The sequence below is a fragment of the Xenopus laevis genome, chromosome 1L (assembly GCF_017654675.1).
Source record: "Xenopus laevis strain J_2021 chromosome 1L, Xenopus_laevis_v10.1, whole genome shotgun sequence".
Lineage (NCBI taxonomy): Eukaryota > Metazoa > Chordata > Amphibia > Anura > Pipidae > Xenopus > Xenopus laevis.
The window spans coordinates 201,235,705-201,250,705 of NC_054371.1; the positions used below are offsets into that span (position 1 = coordinate 201,235,705).

The 15,001-nt window shown below is 40.7% G+C and overlaps 1 protein-coding gene across 3 annotated transcripts in view; it reads left to right on the forward strand.

The window, feature by feature from the left end:
* The window catches only part of iqgap2.L (IQ motif containing GTPase activating protein 2 L homeolog), a 174,560-nt gene extending 166,022 nt beyond the window's left edge, over positions 1–8,538 (forward strand). For all 3 annotated transcript variants that reach the window (XM_018265345.2, XM_018265360.2, XM_041568925.1), the window contains 7 exons: positions 559–700; positions 864–951; positions 3,050–3,262; positions 3,497–3,657; positions 4,998–5,141; positions 5,582–5,690; positions 7,784–8,538. In XM_018265345.2, the coding sequence (XP_018120834.1) occupies positions 559–700; positions 864–951; positions 3,050–3,262; positions 3,497–3,657; positions 4,998–5,141; positions 5,582–5,690; positions 7,784–7,897 (971 nt within the window). In that variant the 3' untranslated portion in view covers positions 7,898–8,538. The remainder of the gene's footprint in view (positions 1–558; positions 701–863; positions 952–3,049; positions 3,263–3,496; positions 3,658–4,997; positions 5,142–5,581; positions 5,691–7,783) is intronic.
* Positions 8,539–15,001: the final 6,463 nt, after the last annotated feature.

Consider the following 15,001-nt stretch of genomic DNA (forward strand, 5'->3'; position numbering starts at 1 on the left):
TCATATTTGTCCTTGGACATTTCCTGCTCTGCGTCACATGGAAAACACAATAAAAATAGTTGAGATGAATTGAAATAATTAAGACCCAAAGGAAAGTCTGTGTCTATTTATTATTTTTAATTTCCCATTATGTATCATTACTTATAAATGACACATTCTCAGATGGAGGGGAACTGGCTGCTGCCGCATTGTTTCAGTGGAATGTGTAATCAGGACCAGCAGTGCAGGAAGAAAGTAGGGACAGACAAATATAGTTTTCAATAGTAAATTGCAAATAACTCTTGCCAAAATGCGTGCATGCTTTATCCACGTAAGAATGTTCAGGTTTATGTCATTAAGGCATGTTGTATTCGGAACAGACAGGAGCAGACCGGCAGAAAGCAGCATCTACGAAGGAGGAAATTGAACTATATAAACCATATGTCAGTGCTAACCACATGCAGCCACAAATGTTTTCAGAATGACTTCTTGTTTTGACTCTTAATTAAATTAGCTCCTGCCTGTCACATTTCCGTCCTTCCCAGAAATTGAACTCTCTGTTTCTGATCCCTCTTTCAGGTGAGGGTGCTGTCGACTCCAATGACCCTAACAAAGAAAACACGCTCAGCCAGATGGCCAAGACAGAAATATCCCTTTCTCTTACCAGTAAACTTGGCTTACGGGAAGGTGAAGACAAAGACATGAAGAGTTTGATGATCAAGTGAGTTCCTTATAATATACACAGGTCTGCCACCCAGGCTACTATTTGAAATAAACTTTACAGTGAACTATATGAAAGAATTTAAACTATGCCATGAGATAAAAGAATGTAAATACTGGCCAAAGCGTGGTTTTTTTTTTTTATTCTATACTTTTTCATGCAGGACAAAGAAGCTCATAGTGGATGTGATCCGAACTCAGTCTGGAGAGACAATAACAGAAATCCTGGAAACACCGGCATCTTTGCCACAGGTACCCGCTTATAACATATCTGGCTAGTTTAGCTGCGGGGTGTGATACAACATGTGTGCTCTCCTGATGTAGCAGAGGGTGATTACAGTGACTAGAGGCCCAGGTCACTGGGATATTTACCTGCAGGAATTATGTATTTCACCTTTAAGTTAACTTTTAGTATGTTATAGGATGCCTAATTCTAAGCTTATAGTTTTTGAATTATTTTCTGCCTTCTTCTGACTTTTTCCCAGAGCCAGATTTACATAGCAGGCGCCCCTAGGCCTGACGACGTTCATCACCCTCGTCCCTTCCCTTTTATTCACGCAAATTTTCATCATCGGGAAATGTAAAAAACTATTTTATCTCCTGCGCATCCCCAGTGTTTCTAAACCAATGTGGGAATGGTTGGGCAGCATGCCGCCCCCTAGAATCCTGCCATCCTAGGTCCAAGCCTTGGTGGCCTTTCCACAGATCCGGGCCTTCTTTTTCCAGCTTTCTAATGAAGGGGGTCACTGATCCTATTTAAAAAAACAAATGCTTTGCAAGGCTACACCTGTATTGTTATTGCTACTTTTTATTACTCATTGTTCTAATCATTCTCTCTTCTATTCATATTCCAGTCTTTTATATAAATCAGTGCATGGTTGCTAGGTTAATTTGGGCCCTAGCAACCAGATTGCTGAAATTGCAGACTGGAGAGCTGCTAAATAACTAAAAAAAAAACAGAAATAAAAAATGAAAACCAACTGTAAATTGTCTCACAATATCACTCCCTACATAATACTCAAAGTTAATTTAAGGGTGAACAATCCCTTTAAGGCAACCACACACACTCCAGTATTTCAATGCTGTCATTTTCGTAATAAACTGTTTTAAAACAAAAATTGGTCCTTGTGTCAGTAGTAAACGTAGACCAGCCATATGTGACCAGCATTTTTTTCCTATGTATTTGAATAATCCTAAAATGGTAAGAATTCTCTTTCCAAAGTTCTAGCACAGGGCATGGCGTACTGCCCTAGGAGATTACTTTATGGTACAGTCAAAACCACCAAAAAGTAAAGCTTGTAGAAGCTTGTCAGAAAAAATGATACATAAGTTATGACAGAGACTGTTTTCCCTCAGCTCTCTTACCATTAAAGGGGCCGATATGGCTGGGCAGTTAGTCAATTTAAGCCTTGTTGCCCAAAGACTGAGTTGCTTGGCACTGCAGCAATCTAGAAAGAGCAACCTGTAGTCTCATGAGATAATTTGATCTGCTTGTGACTTGGCATTGGCAAAACAGTAAATGAGAGGGGCTGCGGGTTCTGTTTCTTTTAAGAGCTAGATTATTGTAACCCTGCTATCCACATGTGTGTGGGCATATTGTACCATTCACCAGTGGTTGGAAAGCTAGAAAATTACCAGATGGTCACAATTTACTTCTGTAACTGCTGCCCCTTGTAGCACATTGCAGATGGTTGATGAAATGACATAAGTGTCTAGTGCAAGGGCGCTGAGCCAATAAAGTTAAAAAAAAACTCACCTCAGACGGCAGCACAGGGCAAGGTACTAGGGGCAGTAAAAAAGCTGCTCCTGGTACATTTAAGAGCCTAATTACAGGTGCTGACCGAGGCGCCTCATATCAAAGAATCACCTCTGTTTCAGTGGCTTAGATTCCAATATTTTTCACATCATGCCGTATTTTCTTTTCATTTAACTACCTTTAAGATTGACTACAGTATACAATGTTGACTTCATACAAACCCCATTACTTGATATAAAACAGGTCATGCCTCAGGACAATTGATTTGGTGTTTATGCATGCAAATGGCACGACTGAAGGGCCAAAATGACCTGGTTGTGACTGATGGAAGTCTAGGTTATGTGTGCCTGTGCCTTTCTGGTTCCTCTGATGTCCTGATGTGCCAAATCGGCTCATTGATCTTCCCGGATTTCATTTTTGATGTGGTTTCACAAAAGATAGGTTGGCCAAACAACTGTTTTTTTACACAAATTTTAATTTGTATAAAATGTCAGTGCTTCAGGTTACTAACTCATGAAACAAATGCCGAACAGGTGTAAATGAGAGATGCCCAGTAGCAGCAGTACTAACCTGGATGATTTATGTTTCTTAAAGGAAAATAAACACTTAATGGTAATAGAGAAACGAGCAGCTTTAGATGCCAAAACGCCCGACAAAATGAAACGAAGCCATTCTGTCTTCGAAGACGGGCAGCTGCCACTGGAGCAAAAGAAGAGGAAAATCCTGAGAAACTTGCGGACACTGGAGCAAGCTGGGCTAGTGACTGAGGAATTAAAGTACCAGGAAATTATCAATGAGATTGCGAAGGTTAGTGTTGCACGTGTGTCACAAGACGTCATCCACTGTGTGTCACTGAAATAATGTATTCATTGGCATAGTAGATACTGCCCCTTCAGGACCAGATTTTGGGTATCTTCTTTCTGCATCTACTAACCTCATCCTGTGCGGTAATATGAATAGAGAAACAATCACTTGGAGGTGCAAAATATCTATTTGTAAATCTAAAACTGTATTCTAAATGTCTGCCCTTTGTTCAACCAGGATATCCGGAACCAAAGAAGACATCGCCAGCGCCGAAAAGCTGAGTTGGTGAAGCTGCAGCAGACTCTGAATGCACTAAACTCCAAGACTGCATTCTATCAGGAGCAGATCAATTATTACAACACTTATATTAAGACCTGCCTAGACAACCTGACTAGGAAGTGAGTATCTTTCTCTAGGAACAGTTTCCATTGAAAGATGGTTCCAGAAAGGGCTGCAGGGAGACATTGACCAATTGACAAGCATGGGGCGCTATGCCGCCTCCTGCAACCCTCATTGTAGGCACTGGTACACTCTACTTGTTATATAGAATGTTATATATCATGTAGAATGAGTTTTTGCCCAAATTCAACACTTCTTAATTAATGTTGCACAAATCAGCATTACAAATCTGTGTTTTTTTTTTTTGTTTTATGGAATCAAAACCATAATAGTGGGCAGCATTTATTTCTGGATTATTTACCATATACAGTCATATGAAAATTTTGGGAACCCCTTTTAATTCTTTGGTTTTGTTTATCATTGGCTGAGCTTTCAGTAGCAACTTCCTTTTAATATATAACATGCCTTATGGAAACTGTAGTATTTCAGCAGTGACATAAAGTTTATTGGATTAACAGAAAATATGCATCATAATAAAATTAGACAGGTGCATAAATTTGGGCACCCCAACAGAGATATTACATCAATACTTAGTTGAGCCTTTTGCAAATGTAACAGCCTCTAGACAACTCCTATAGCCTTTGATGATTCTGGATGGCGGTAGTTTTGACCATTCGTCCATACAAAATCTCTCCAGTTCAGTTGAATTTGATGGCTGCCGAGCATGGACAGTCTGCTTCAAATCATCCCATAGATTTTCCATGATATTCAAGTCAGGGGGACTGTGAAGGACATTCCAGAATATTGTACTTCTCCCTCTGCATAAATGCCTTTGTAGATTTCCAAGTGTGTTTAGGGTCATTGTTTTGTTGGAATATTCAACCCCTGCCTGCGTAACTTCAACTTTGAACTTTGAACATTATCCTGAAGAATTTTCATATTGGGTTGAATTCATCCGACTCTCGACTTTAAGAAGGGCCCCAGTCCCTGAACTAGCCACACAGCCCACAGCATGACTGAACCTCCTCCAAATTTAACAGCAGGTGTTTTGCATTTGAAGGGCCACATAGTGCCATTTTCTATAGTTCCTGCAAAGAACAATCAGAACAGCAGGAAGTAAAGTGAAGCTGCCCTTTCACTACTTCATCTGCCCATGCACCATACACTGCCTGACGTATATGAATTGTTAACGTTTTCAGACTCGCTTCCTTAACTGACTGGTATTGTAACATCATGGTTGGCAAGCCACAATATGTGTACCAGTAATTGTACAAAATGAAGTACCAGTTAATGGTATGTGTATTGGCAGCTTTACAGAGGCATTGGCTTAGACTAAACTAAAGCAGTTGGATGGTGCCCAGCCTGTAGATCATGCTCTAAAACTTTAATCCCTTTCCAGGAATTCCAGACGATCTATAAAACTTGATGGGAAGGCTGAAGAAAAGGGCTCCAAGAAAACCAAACAATCCACACTGAAGTACACAGCTGCCAGGTTACATGAAAAAGGAGTCATATTAGAAATCGAAGGACTTCAAACCAACCAGTAAGTGGCAGCCCTCTGGGAATCATTTCGACCATCTGTATTGATAAGTATCTGTGTACTCGGGCAACTCGACATTAGCCTTGTATTTATGTAAGACACAGTCACATCTTTCTCTCACTGAACATTTGAAGAATCTTTACGCAATTTCTGGAGTTGGGCTACAACTCTAAAGCTCTGCTATTGAAACTGGGATATTTGGTGAAGAATCTGCTCTATTTAGGTTTTAGACAAAAGGCATCTTCAAGCCCCATTCATTCAGCCCCGATGCTGAAAAGGGATTATACTGTCCCTTTAATCTGTCCTTCCCTTCTGTTGCCTGTTTGTTATTTCTCATATTCCTGTTACACCAGTTTGCATAGATGTCGAGGCACAAAAACTGCTAATTATTCTCCATTCCAGATTATGCAGTTTCATTTTCTTTTCAACCTTTCCTCTTACAGGTTTAAAAATGTTTTGTTTGACATTACCCCGGGGGATGAAGTTGGTGACTTTGAAGTGAAGGCAAAGTTTCTTGGTGTTGAGATGGAGAAGGTCCAGCTTCACTTTCAGGTAATCAGTTCCTTATAATCTTGATAATTAACCAGATGAAGTGTATGAGAAATGAAATGATTTCAAATTGAATCATAAAACACATTCTCTCAGCCATAGTGTAATTCTTATCTGCCCATGAGCAATAAATGTATTATACCAAATTATTTCCCTAGAAATGGCTCATAATGCCCCTCCCTTATGCAAATTACATAATTACACTTGTATGCTATAAAGCCTAGTGGCTGATTCAGCCTTTAGAGTAAATTTTGCTTATACAGGGTATGTTTACTCTATAAGCAGTTAATAAAATATTTTACATACAGTGTTGCCCGTGGTGTAGCATAGAGACTAAACATCTTCCTGTATGTTATAAATTTTCGAGCATGCTCAGTCTGTGAGCTCTCTGCTATTCCTTCCATGTAGTGCAATTAAGCCATAAAACCTTGCCATTATTGCAGTTCCAAGCTGTAACATATACAGGCCATTTAACTGGAGACAAGGAAATAGCCTGTGATTATTGCAAATTGTATTCCAGCCTTCCTAAAAGAGTGTGTTTTATGTATCTATGATCAAACAAGGCATTTCATGTAAAAGAATACTTTCAGTATGCTATTATTTTTTATTTAAAAAGCACCCATATAACTAAATATTGACACAGTCAGATTGTTCTCTTTATGATTGACTTCATGCCTTTATACAGACACAACAATATGGTAGAGTGCTTCTACCCCTGATCATGTACCCTTTGTGGTACCAGGTGCTACACCGGAGGACCCACTCCTGCCATGCGGGTCATGTAGGTACATAGAAGAAATTCCAGTGGGCCTTGACAAAGGGCCTTAGTGGTCCGAAACGTTGCCCTTGTCTGTATGTATTTGAGTGAATAAATTTAACACTTTTTTCAGCATTCAGTGTGCCACTCGAATTTCTTCTATGTTTATACAGACACATACACACAGTAACCATTACTTCATACTCTTGTGTCTTTTCAAAGGGAAATTAACAGAAGGTGAATAAAATGTGTTTAGGAGTGCAAGCAACTTCTAATGTGACTACCCTTTTATCCTACTCACAGTGGGGTCCTGCTCAGTTGTAAGTAGGCAGGGTAAAAAAAGAGCCAATTCTCCCTCGTTCCGACCCTGATCCTCCCCAGTTCCTGTTGAAATGATTAAGAACCTGAAGCCCGCCCCTTTTAGTCTAGATTCTGGACTTGACAGTCTTCAAACCGGTGTCCTTTTTCTTTTAGATGTAGGTACACGGCTGAGTCCTGACTAGAGGAGCTGGCCCTTCTGTTCTGCGCCATACACTGGTACACTGTTGTTTGGTTTCTCCCACATACAAATCGGAGCATTCCTCGCTGCACTGCATACACAATGTTACTCTTTTTGTGCTTTGGGGTTGGGTCTTTTGGGTGAACTAGTTGCTGCCTCAGTATGTGCCCGAGCGCAAGTCTATAAATTTAGGGGCCACAAGCAGACAGTGCAAGGTTGCAGCCACTGGAAAGCAGGAGAGGAGCTTGCGACCTAAAGATTTTGTGAAGGAGCACATCACTAATATATATGTATTTATTTATAGAAATTAGACTTAATAGATCCATTTATTCCCTGTGATACATCCAGTGTTTCCCCCTTTACTTGTAACCTGAAAAAGATTCTGTCATGCTCCAACTTGCAGTGCAGAAATAAAGAGGGACTGAATTTATCACAGGTCGCATGACTGAGGCCACCTGGGAGACTAACAACATGTCTAGCCTCATGTCAGATTTCAAAATTAAATATAAAAAAATCTGTTTGCTCTTTTTGGAAAAACAGATTTCAATGCAGGATTCTGCTGGAGAAGTGCTATTAACTGATACATTTTGTAAAAAAAAAACATGCAGGAAAATGCAGTCACATAACAATTTCCTTGTTTCTGAATTTTTGAATTGGGAGTAGAAAATACTAGATAGAAAATACAACCAGGCTATGGTAAATCTCAATATTTCATGTTTTTTTTTTTTTTTAAACGTTATGTTTTATAATTGGTTCTCTTTATAATCAACTCGTTCTGGGATTTATTCCTGTGGTCCAGCAGTTAATAAAAGTCATTGACGCCGTGCCTTTGCGTTGCAGGATCTGCTCCAGATGCAGTACGATGGAGTCGCAGTGATGAAAATGTTCGACAAAGCGAAAGTCAATGTGAATCTGCTCATATTTCTTCTCAACAGGAAATTCTACGGGAAATAAAATTCCGGTGGTCGGGGTTGAATTTGTCTCTCAGATCAGAATGATTTACCTTTTGTGTAACTTTTTAAATTTAATATATTAATTTAGCTCTCAAAATCTATTTGAATTAAAAGATATTTGATAACCAAAATTTTCAGTGATTTGTACAACAGTGCCTTTAATTTCTTCAGTGGCAGTGGGACCTCTCGCCGCTTCCGGTCCCTTTGGCATTGAAGGCTTTGACCCCTTTGACGCAACGGATCATTTGATTTTATTGAAGAGAATCCCATTTAATTGAAATGATTTGCCATTTTAGAGCTGTATTTACTTGGAGTGGAAATACACTATATGACACAGGAGACGTTTTAAAGACATTCCTAGTTTTTTAATCTTGGAAGGCAGATTAAAAAAAATGTAAATGTGTAGAATAAATGCCATTGTCCCTAGTATTAATGTCTTGCTCTGCACGGTAAAAATTCTACTTGCAACATAATGTCTCGAAATCCTATTTTTGCAAAGCGTCAGTGCTGGCAGTGGGTGAACTAACTTTGTCAACTTTTTGCAACTTTACTGTTTTGTTTTTTTGTTCTTTTTTTTTTTATTGAGAAATAATTTATAAATGGAAAGATAATATTTGCTGTAATAAATGTTGCATGATTCTGGCTCTGTTAATGCACTACTTCCTGTTTGCCAACAGCCCTTTCATTGTTTGTCCTTTCTGCCATACTGAATGGCGGTGAGATAGCAGGGTAATGGGTTCCTAATGTAAGACGTTTTGCCACCCGAGTACTATGGGGGAACAGAGATAACAGAGCTGTCTGTAGGGGGTAATTTGGGATTCACAAACATATATATCATTGAGAGATGGTGCCTATAGTAGCAGTGGGGATAATAGTCTCTGAAAAGGGACTGTGGCTGTGGGATAGCAGGTATAGTAGGTAGAGATGGTGCCTATAGTAACAGTGGGGATAATAGTCTCTGAGAAGGGACTGTGGCTGTGGGATAGCAGGTATAGTAGGGAGAGATGGTGCCTATAGTAACAGTGGGATAATAGTCTCTGGGAAGGGACTGTGGGATAGCAGGTATAGTAGGGAGAGATGGCGCCTATAGTAACAGTGGGATAATAGTCTCTGGGAAGGGAGTGTGTCTGTGAGATAGCAGGTATAGTAGGGAGAGATGGTGCCTATAGTAGCAGTGGATAATAGTCTCTGGGAAGGGACTGTGGCTGTGAGATAGCAGGTATAGTAGGGAGAGATGGCGCCTATAGTAACAGTGGGATAATAGTCTCTGGGAAGGGACTGTGGCTGTGAGATAGCAGGTATAGTAGGGAGAGATGGTGCCTATAGTAACAGTGGGATAATAGTCTCTGGGAAGGGAGTGTGACTGTGGGATAGCAGGTATAGTAGGGAGAGATGGTGTCTATAGTAACAGTGGGATAATAGTCTCTGGGAAGGGACTGTGACTGTGAGATAGCAGGTATAGTAGGGAGAGATGATGCCTATAGTAGCAGTAGGATAATAGTATGTGGGAAAGGACTGTGGCTGTGGGATAGCAGGTATAGTAGGGAGAGATGGTGTCTATAGTAACAGTGGGATAATAGTCTCTGGGAAGGGAGTGTGGCTGTGAGATAGCAGGTATGGTAGGGAGAGATGGTGCCTATAGTGGGGAGCAGGGTTAGTAGCCTGTGGGAATGTACTATAGCTAGGGGACAGCATGTATTGTGGGTGACATAGCCATAATAACAAATTAATATAGTATTAACAATACTGTAGCCCATCTGCGGTTTCTGAGGTATAACAACCATTATCAATCGACAGCCACAAGTAGGAGCAGGAAGCTGTGCAACAGCTAAAGAGCTATAGGTTGGATAGTCTTATTTTCTGTAGTCCCCACCACCACTAAAGACAGCCCTAAGAAAGACATTTGGGTACATTATAAGTTCCCCCAGCACTATTATGGGTTCCATGACTTTTTTGTGCCTTTTATACTGTATGTCAGCTGCTCCGTCTTTGTAAATTTTTTAATGCAATAAAATATGTTGTTTCATTTTGTGCGTGTCCTGAGTTATACCTTTACCTATAATATTTGTTAAGAAATGATTACAAAAAATAATATTAAGCTAATTTTGGAACTGGATTTCTAGGAGGTAGTGGTCATGGTAAAAGCCTTAAGCTTGCCAGGGCAAGTTTCACTCAATCTACAGTGTGTGTAGCCCGTGTGCATCAGTGCCTCTGGGATTAGAATTGTAGTGGCGGGATCAAATAAACATTATATAGCCTTGGAGTTACGTGATTTTGTGTATTTTGTATATATAGTGAATAAAGTACCACCTCTAGTAAATTATAAGGATATTATATCACTGAGGAGTTTCATGACCATATAAAAACACGAGACCTTAGGCTGAGTGTTTTTATACAGTTCATGGAATTCCGAGGTAACTTATAATATCCTCATATTTTGCAACAGGGGCGATCCTGGCCCCTCTACCACCCAAGGCAGCAGCAGTTGCTGCCGCTCCCCCCTCCCCCGTGTGCTTACCTTTATGCGCCTGAGGGTGTCCGGGGGGGTCCACCAGAGCTGCAGAGAGGGCCAGTGCAATAGTGCAGAGAGCCTAACTGCGCTCTCTGCGCTAGAAGAGTTTCCAGTTTGAAAAACGGAAATTTCGGCTCTTAAAGTACCAGGAGCGGCATTTTTGCCGCCCCTGGTACCTAGTGGGGCGCTGCCGCCTGAGGCGACAGTCTCAAGTCGCCTCATTGGCGAAGCGCCCCTGAACAGGGGGTACTTTATTTTAATACACAAGTTTCAGTGAGTCATGTGACATCATTACTAAACGTTTATAACTGATGACATCAGTACTCACCGTTTATCAGGATATAATTTACAAGATATTCATGGCTTTTGTGTATTATATATATATATATATATATATATATATAATAATTCTCCAATGAGTATCCTCACTACAAGGCAATAAGGATAAGGAGGGGTGCACGGTAATTTTAGCATTCACCAATAGTTTCCAAACCAGCGCTCTCTTTTAGTGAAAAAATGTAATTTTTATTCTAACATGGTATCTTATTCCAATGTTTCGATCCCTGTTGGGATCTTTTTCAAGGAAGATCCACAGTGTTAAAAAACAAAATCTTAAATACCCTAGTGTTTATATAACTCCTTAGTGGCTTCTAATATCTCGGGTTCATTATCAACTTTATTTACAAATATTGCACTCACGGACTTCAAAAAAAAGCATATTACTTGCAGAGGAAATGTTTATTTGGAGGTGACACACAAGACGTAAATATGGCTATAAATACTGTGCAGAAGCAGAGATAAAATCTTATCTTAATCAAGCATCAGCGCTGCTTTTTACCTAAACCTACACCAGTTCAACCCCCTCGCTGGTTCCACATCCCCAGATGAAGGGGACTTGCTGTTGTAAATTCTGTCACCTAGAGAATAAATGCTGTATAACTTACAAAATGCCATTTATTATAATTTATTTCTAGACAGCTAAAACATTTATGCGGTGCTTTGCAGTAAGTGCCCATCATTCCGGAGTGGAGCTTACAATCTAATGTCCCTATAAGAGTGACACAAGGGTCCATTTCCAGGATGTTCTTGAAGTGAGGGAGCAACTAGAATTCAAAGGAAACCCAGACAGATACCTTGCTCATGCACAGACAAGTGGCATGGGAATGACCCTTGAGTTGGCTCTTGATCCTCTTCGGAGCCAGTAGCCAGTGGGTAACAGAAGGCAGAGTTTAGGGGTCACCTATGATTCAACACCCCCAAGACAATAAATATATATTCTATATTCTAAACTGCCTAGTTCTTTTTTTTTTTTGGGGGAGCACCCATCACCATTGCTTTTCTTAGGATGGGTGTCCATAAGCAAAGAAACCTATCCTCCTCTCAGTCTGTGTTCTCTGACTTGCTAGATAAATAATGACATTTTTTTTGAATGGGGAATCTTCTCAGTAAAACTCAAATGCCTATTGAAAGACCATTCCACCTTTGGTTACAAGCTTCATCTAATGAATGCATTTCTCTGAGGTTTATCAGCCTACTGACTGCCTCATGCCCTGCTCTTTTACTAGTACTGCATGTGCAACATTATCAGGATGAATGTGGTTCAAACCATCTCAGTGATCAGGTCCAACCTCCTGCAGCCTCTGAAGCCTCTAGTTTGAACAGCCCAGCAGACTCTAGTGTGCTCCAAGTCATCTGGCTATTTGGTTCTGTAGCATGTCTCCTTTTTCAGTCTGATGACAACTGATCCCATGAATGACCTTATTCCCTATGAAGCATGGACGTGATTCTTGTCTATTTTAGTGACCTCGGACCAGGCATTCATTGTCCATGTGCCTCAGCCAGCATAATTAAGACTAAGGGAAAAGGGAAATTGAGCACACTAGTAGTACTTCAATGAATAGAAAGCAAGTCTTCTCTAAAGTGAGCGCCTGTATCCTCCTTTCAAACCCTAACGTTGGTCTCATCACAGACTGGCTACAAGAGGCATTGCATGATGGGAGTCCTGATTGATATAGCAAGGTAAAGTCACCCTACACAGTCTGGTCCTCAGGCCTGGACTGGGATCGAAAATAGGTCCTGGCACTTCAAGTACACAGAGGCCCATAAAGCCCTTTACAGGCCCAATGATTGTCTTTAGCATCTTATAGCAATCCCTCTTGCATTTGCCAAAACCCACAGTTTATCAGCACAGGCCTGCTGGCTCTCAGCAGTATTCAACTGATCCACCTGCAGCAGTGAAACACCTTGAACACACTAGGGCCTTCCACAAAATATCTCCAATGGGTGCCACAACTTGACGAGTATCATCAGGGCACCCTTGCTGCCTTCAGCAAAAGAGCAAGTGGTCGGTGAAGTTTAAAGTGCAGAAGAGGCTAGGAGAAAAGAACTTCCATACAGCAGATGGCACAATCCGGGTCCCCTTGTCCCACCAGAATGTGGGCTTTTCTGTATAGTTATATCACTGGCCTACAGGCTGAACAGGTGGATGAGGGGTACAATGGTCCATGCCCAGTGTTGCTTTATTGCTATTGTTCTGTTCATAGGGCTGAGAGTCTGAAGGATTGGAACAGCAGCAAGTATATAGGAGACGCAGCTCCTTCACTCTCTCATCTGCCCATGTGCCATACAGTGACCAATATGATATATATAAGATACAAGTGATATTGGTCAGCATTGTCCAGCCACCATATGTACACTTGAAATTGTACAATTTGTCCCTTTCCATCTTTTTATGTGCAGAGCAGATCATCTTCACTAATGGTTTAGTGATGGGACTAAGAAGAGAATACTGAGGGGCACATTAACCTATAGTTGCAGCAATCACAAGAAGATTATTTATCAAAGAATGGAACGAGCTTCAACAGTTCTCCAAAGGCCTCCGCCCCAGTTTTCTATTCACTTGTATTGGATTTTAAGGTAAATATTTGTAAATGGGTAAAAATGGGGTCACAAATTTAATTTTCTACCATATTAAGAAAACTGACAGATAATGTGCCATCAGCCTTTGCCTATTCTTATCTCCCCTATCTTGTTAAACAATAATTAGTAATTTAGTGAAAAGGCCACTCACTGGTCATGTCTAATTATCAGCTGGAATCCTGTAAAATGTGTATAACCAGCAAGTGTATTTTTTTTAGTTGTAATAGTGTGTAGGTGCCATCTCAGGTCATATTGCCTGTTCATGTGCTTTCAGAAAGAGCCAGCACTTTAGGATGTAACTGCTTTCTGGCAGGCTGTTGTTTCTCCTACTCAATGTAACTGAATGTGTCAGTGGGATCTGGATTTTACTATTGAGTGCTGTTCTTAGATCTACCAGGCAGCTGTTATCTTGTGTTAGGGAGCTGCTATCTGATTACCTTCCCATTGTTCTATTGTTAGGCTGCTGGTGGGCGTGATATCGCTACAATTTGCAGTACAGCAGCAAAAAGTGACCAAAGTTTATCAGAGCAAAAGTCACATGACTGGGGGCAGCTGGGAAATAGACAATATGTCTAGACCCATGTCAGATTTCAAAATTAATAATAAAAAAAAAAACTGTTTGCTCTTTTGAGAAATGTATTTCAGTGCAGAATTCTGCTGGAGCAGCACTATTAACTGATGCGTTTTGAAAACAAAATGTTTTCCCATGACAGTATCCGTTTAAGCAATGAGGCTATCTGTGCATGCTGGGAACTGTAGTTCATCAACGTGTGGGCAACCTGGAAGGAAGGCATGATATTAAACAGGAAATGCAGAACTTCTACCAATCTCTCTCTCTCTTTTTCAGGCCCCCCAAAATGTTTACAGGTTGTTCTGTTTTACCAATATTTATTGGAATTGTATATGATCTAGGGCCTCATGGGACCATGATACCTCCTGGGGGACCCCAGCAGCCGTAGGGTCTGCTTCCTCTGTAGTTAGCCACAATAAACTGTATCAGGGTTGACAGGTTTGCGTTTTCCAGCCAAATTGGGCTACTAAATTAAAGCCCAGGGGGGTTTTCAAAGTACAAACTAGCCAAGGAACAGATTTGGGCTACTTTATGGGCCTTTGGCTGGTTTGTACTTTGGAAACCAGCCAAAGTTTTTTCTTGCCCTAATGTGCCAATCCTGTGTCTCCCAATGCATGTTGGATAATGTAGTTTTTGTGTAACAATTTGCCAAGTTTAACGTAAGACTACAATACCCAGCATGCAATGGGACTGACTTGTGTAGTAGTCAGGAGTTACCAGATTATGGGCTCTGTTCCCCAGTCTCCCGTCACTCTTAAGCATTTTTGCATTTTCTGGCGACTTTCCTCAATTGCAGACAATTTTGGGGCAAAAATCTGCTGGCCACCAAAATGTCTAGAGGTTTTACCAATATTTATTTAAAAATTGTATAAGAATTAAGGCCTTATGGGCCCCCATCTGCAGTTAAGCTCCCCATAGACGCGCCGATTCTTCTTGCCAAACGACCGATTTTAGCGAAGTCCGACCAATCCTTCGAAATTATAGTGCGGTTAGTGGGATTCTTACGATTTTTCGGCCGACATCTGTCAGGAAATTGATCGGCCAGGTTAAAAAATCTTTGTCGGTCCCAGTGCAATCTATCTATGTTTGCAGGGCCAAGCAGG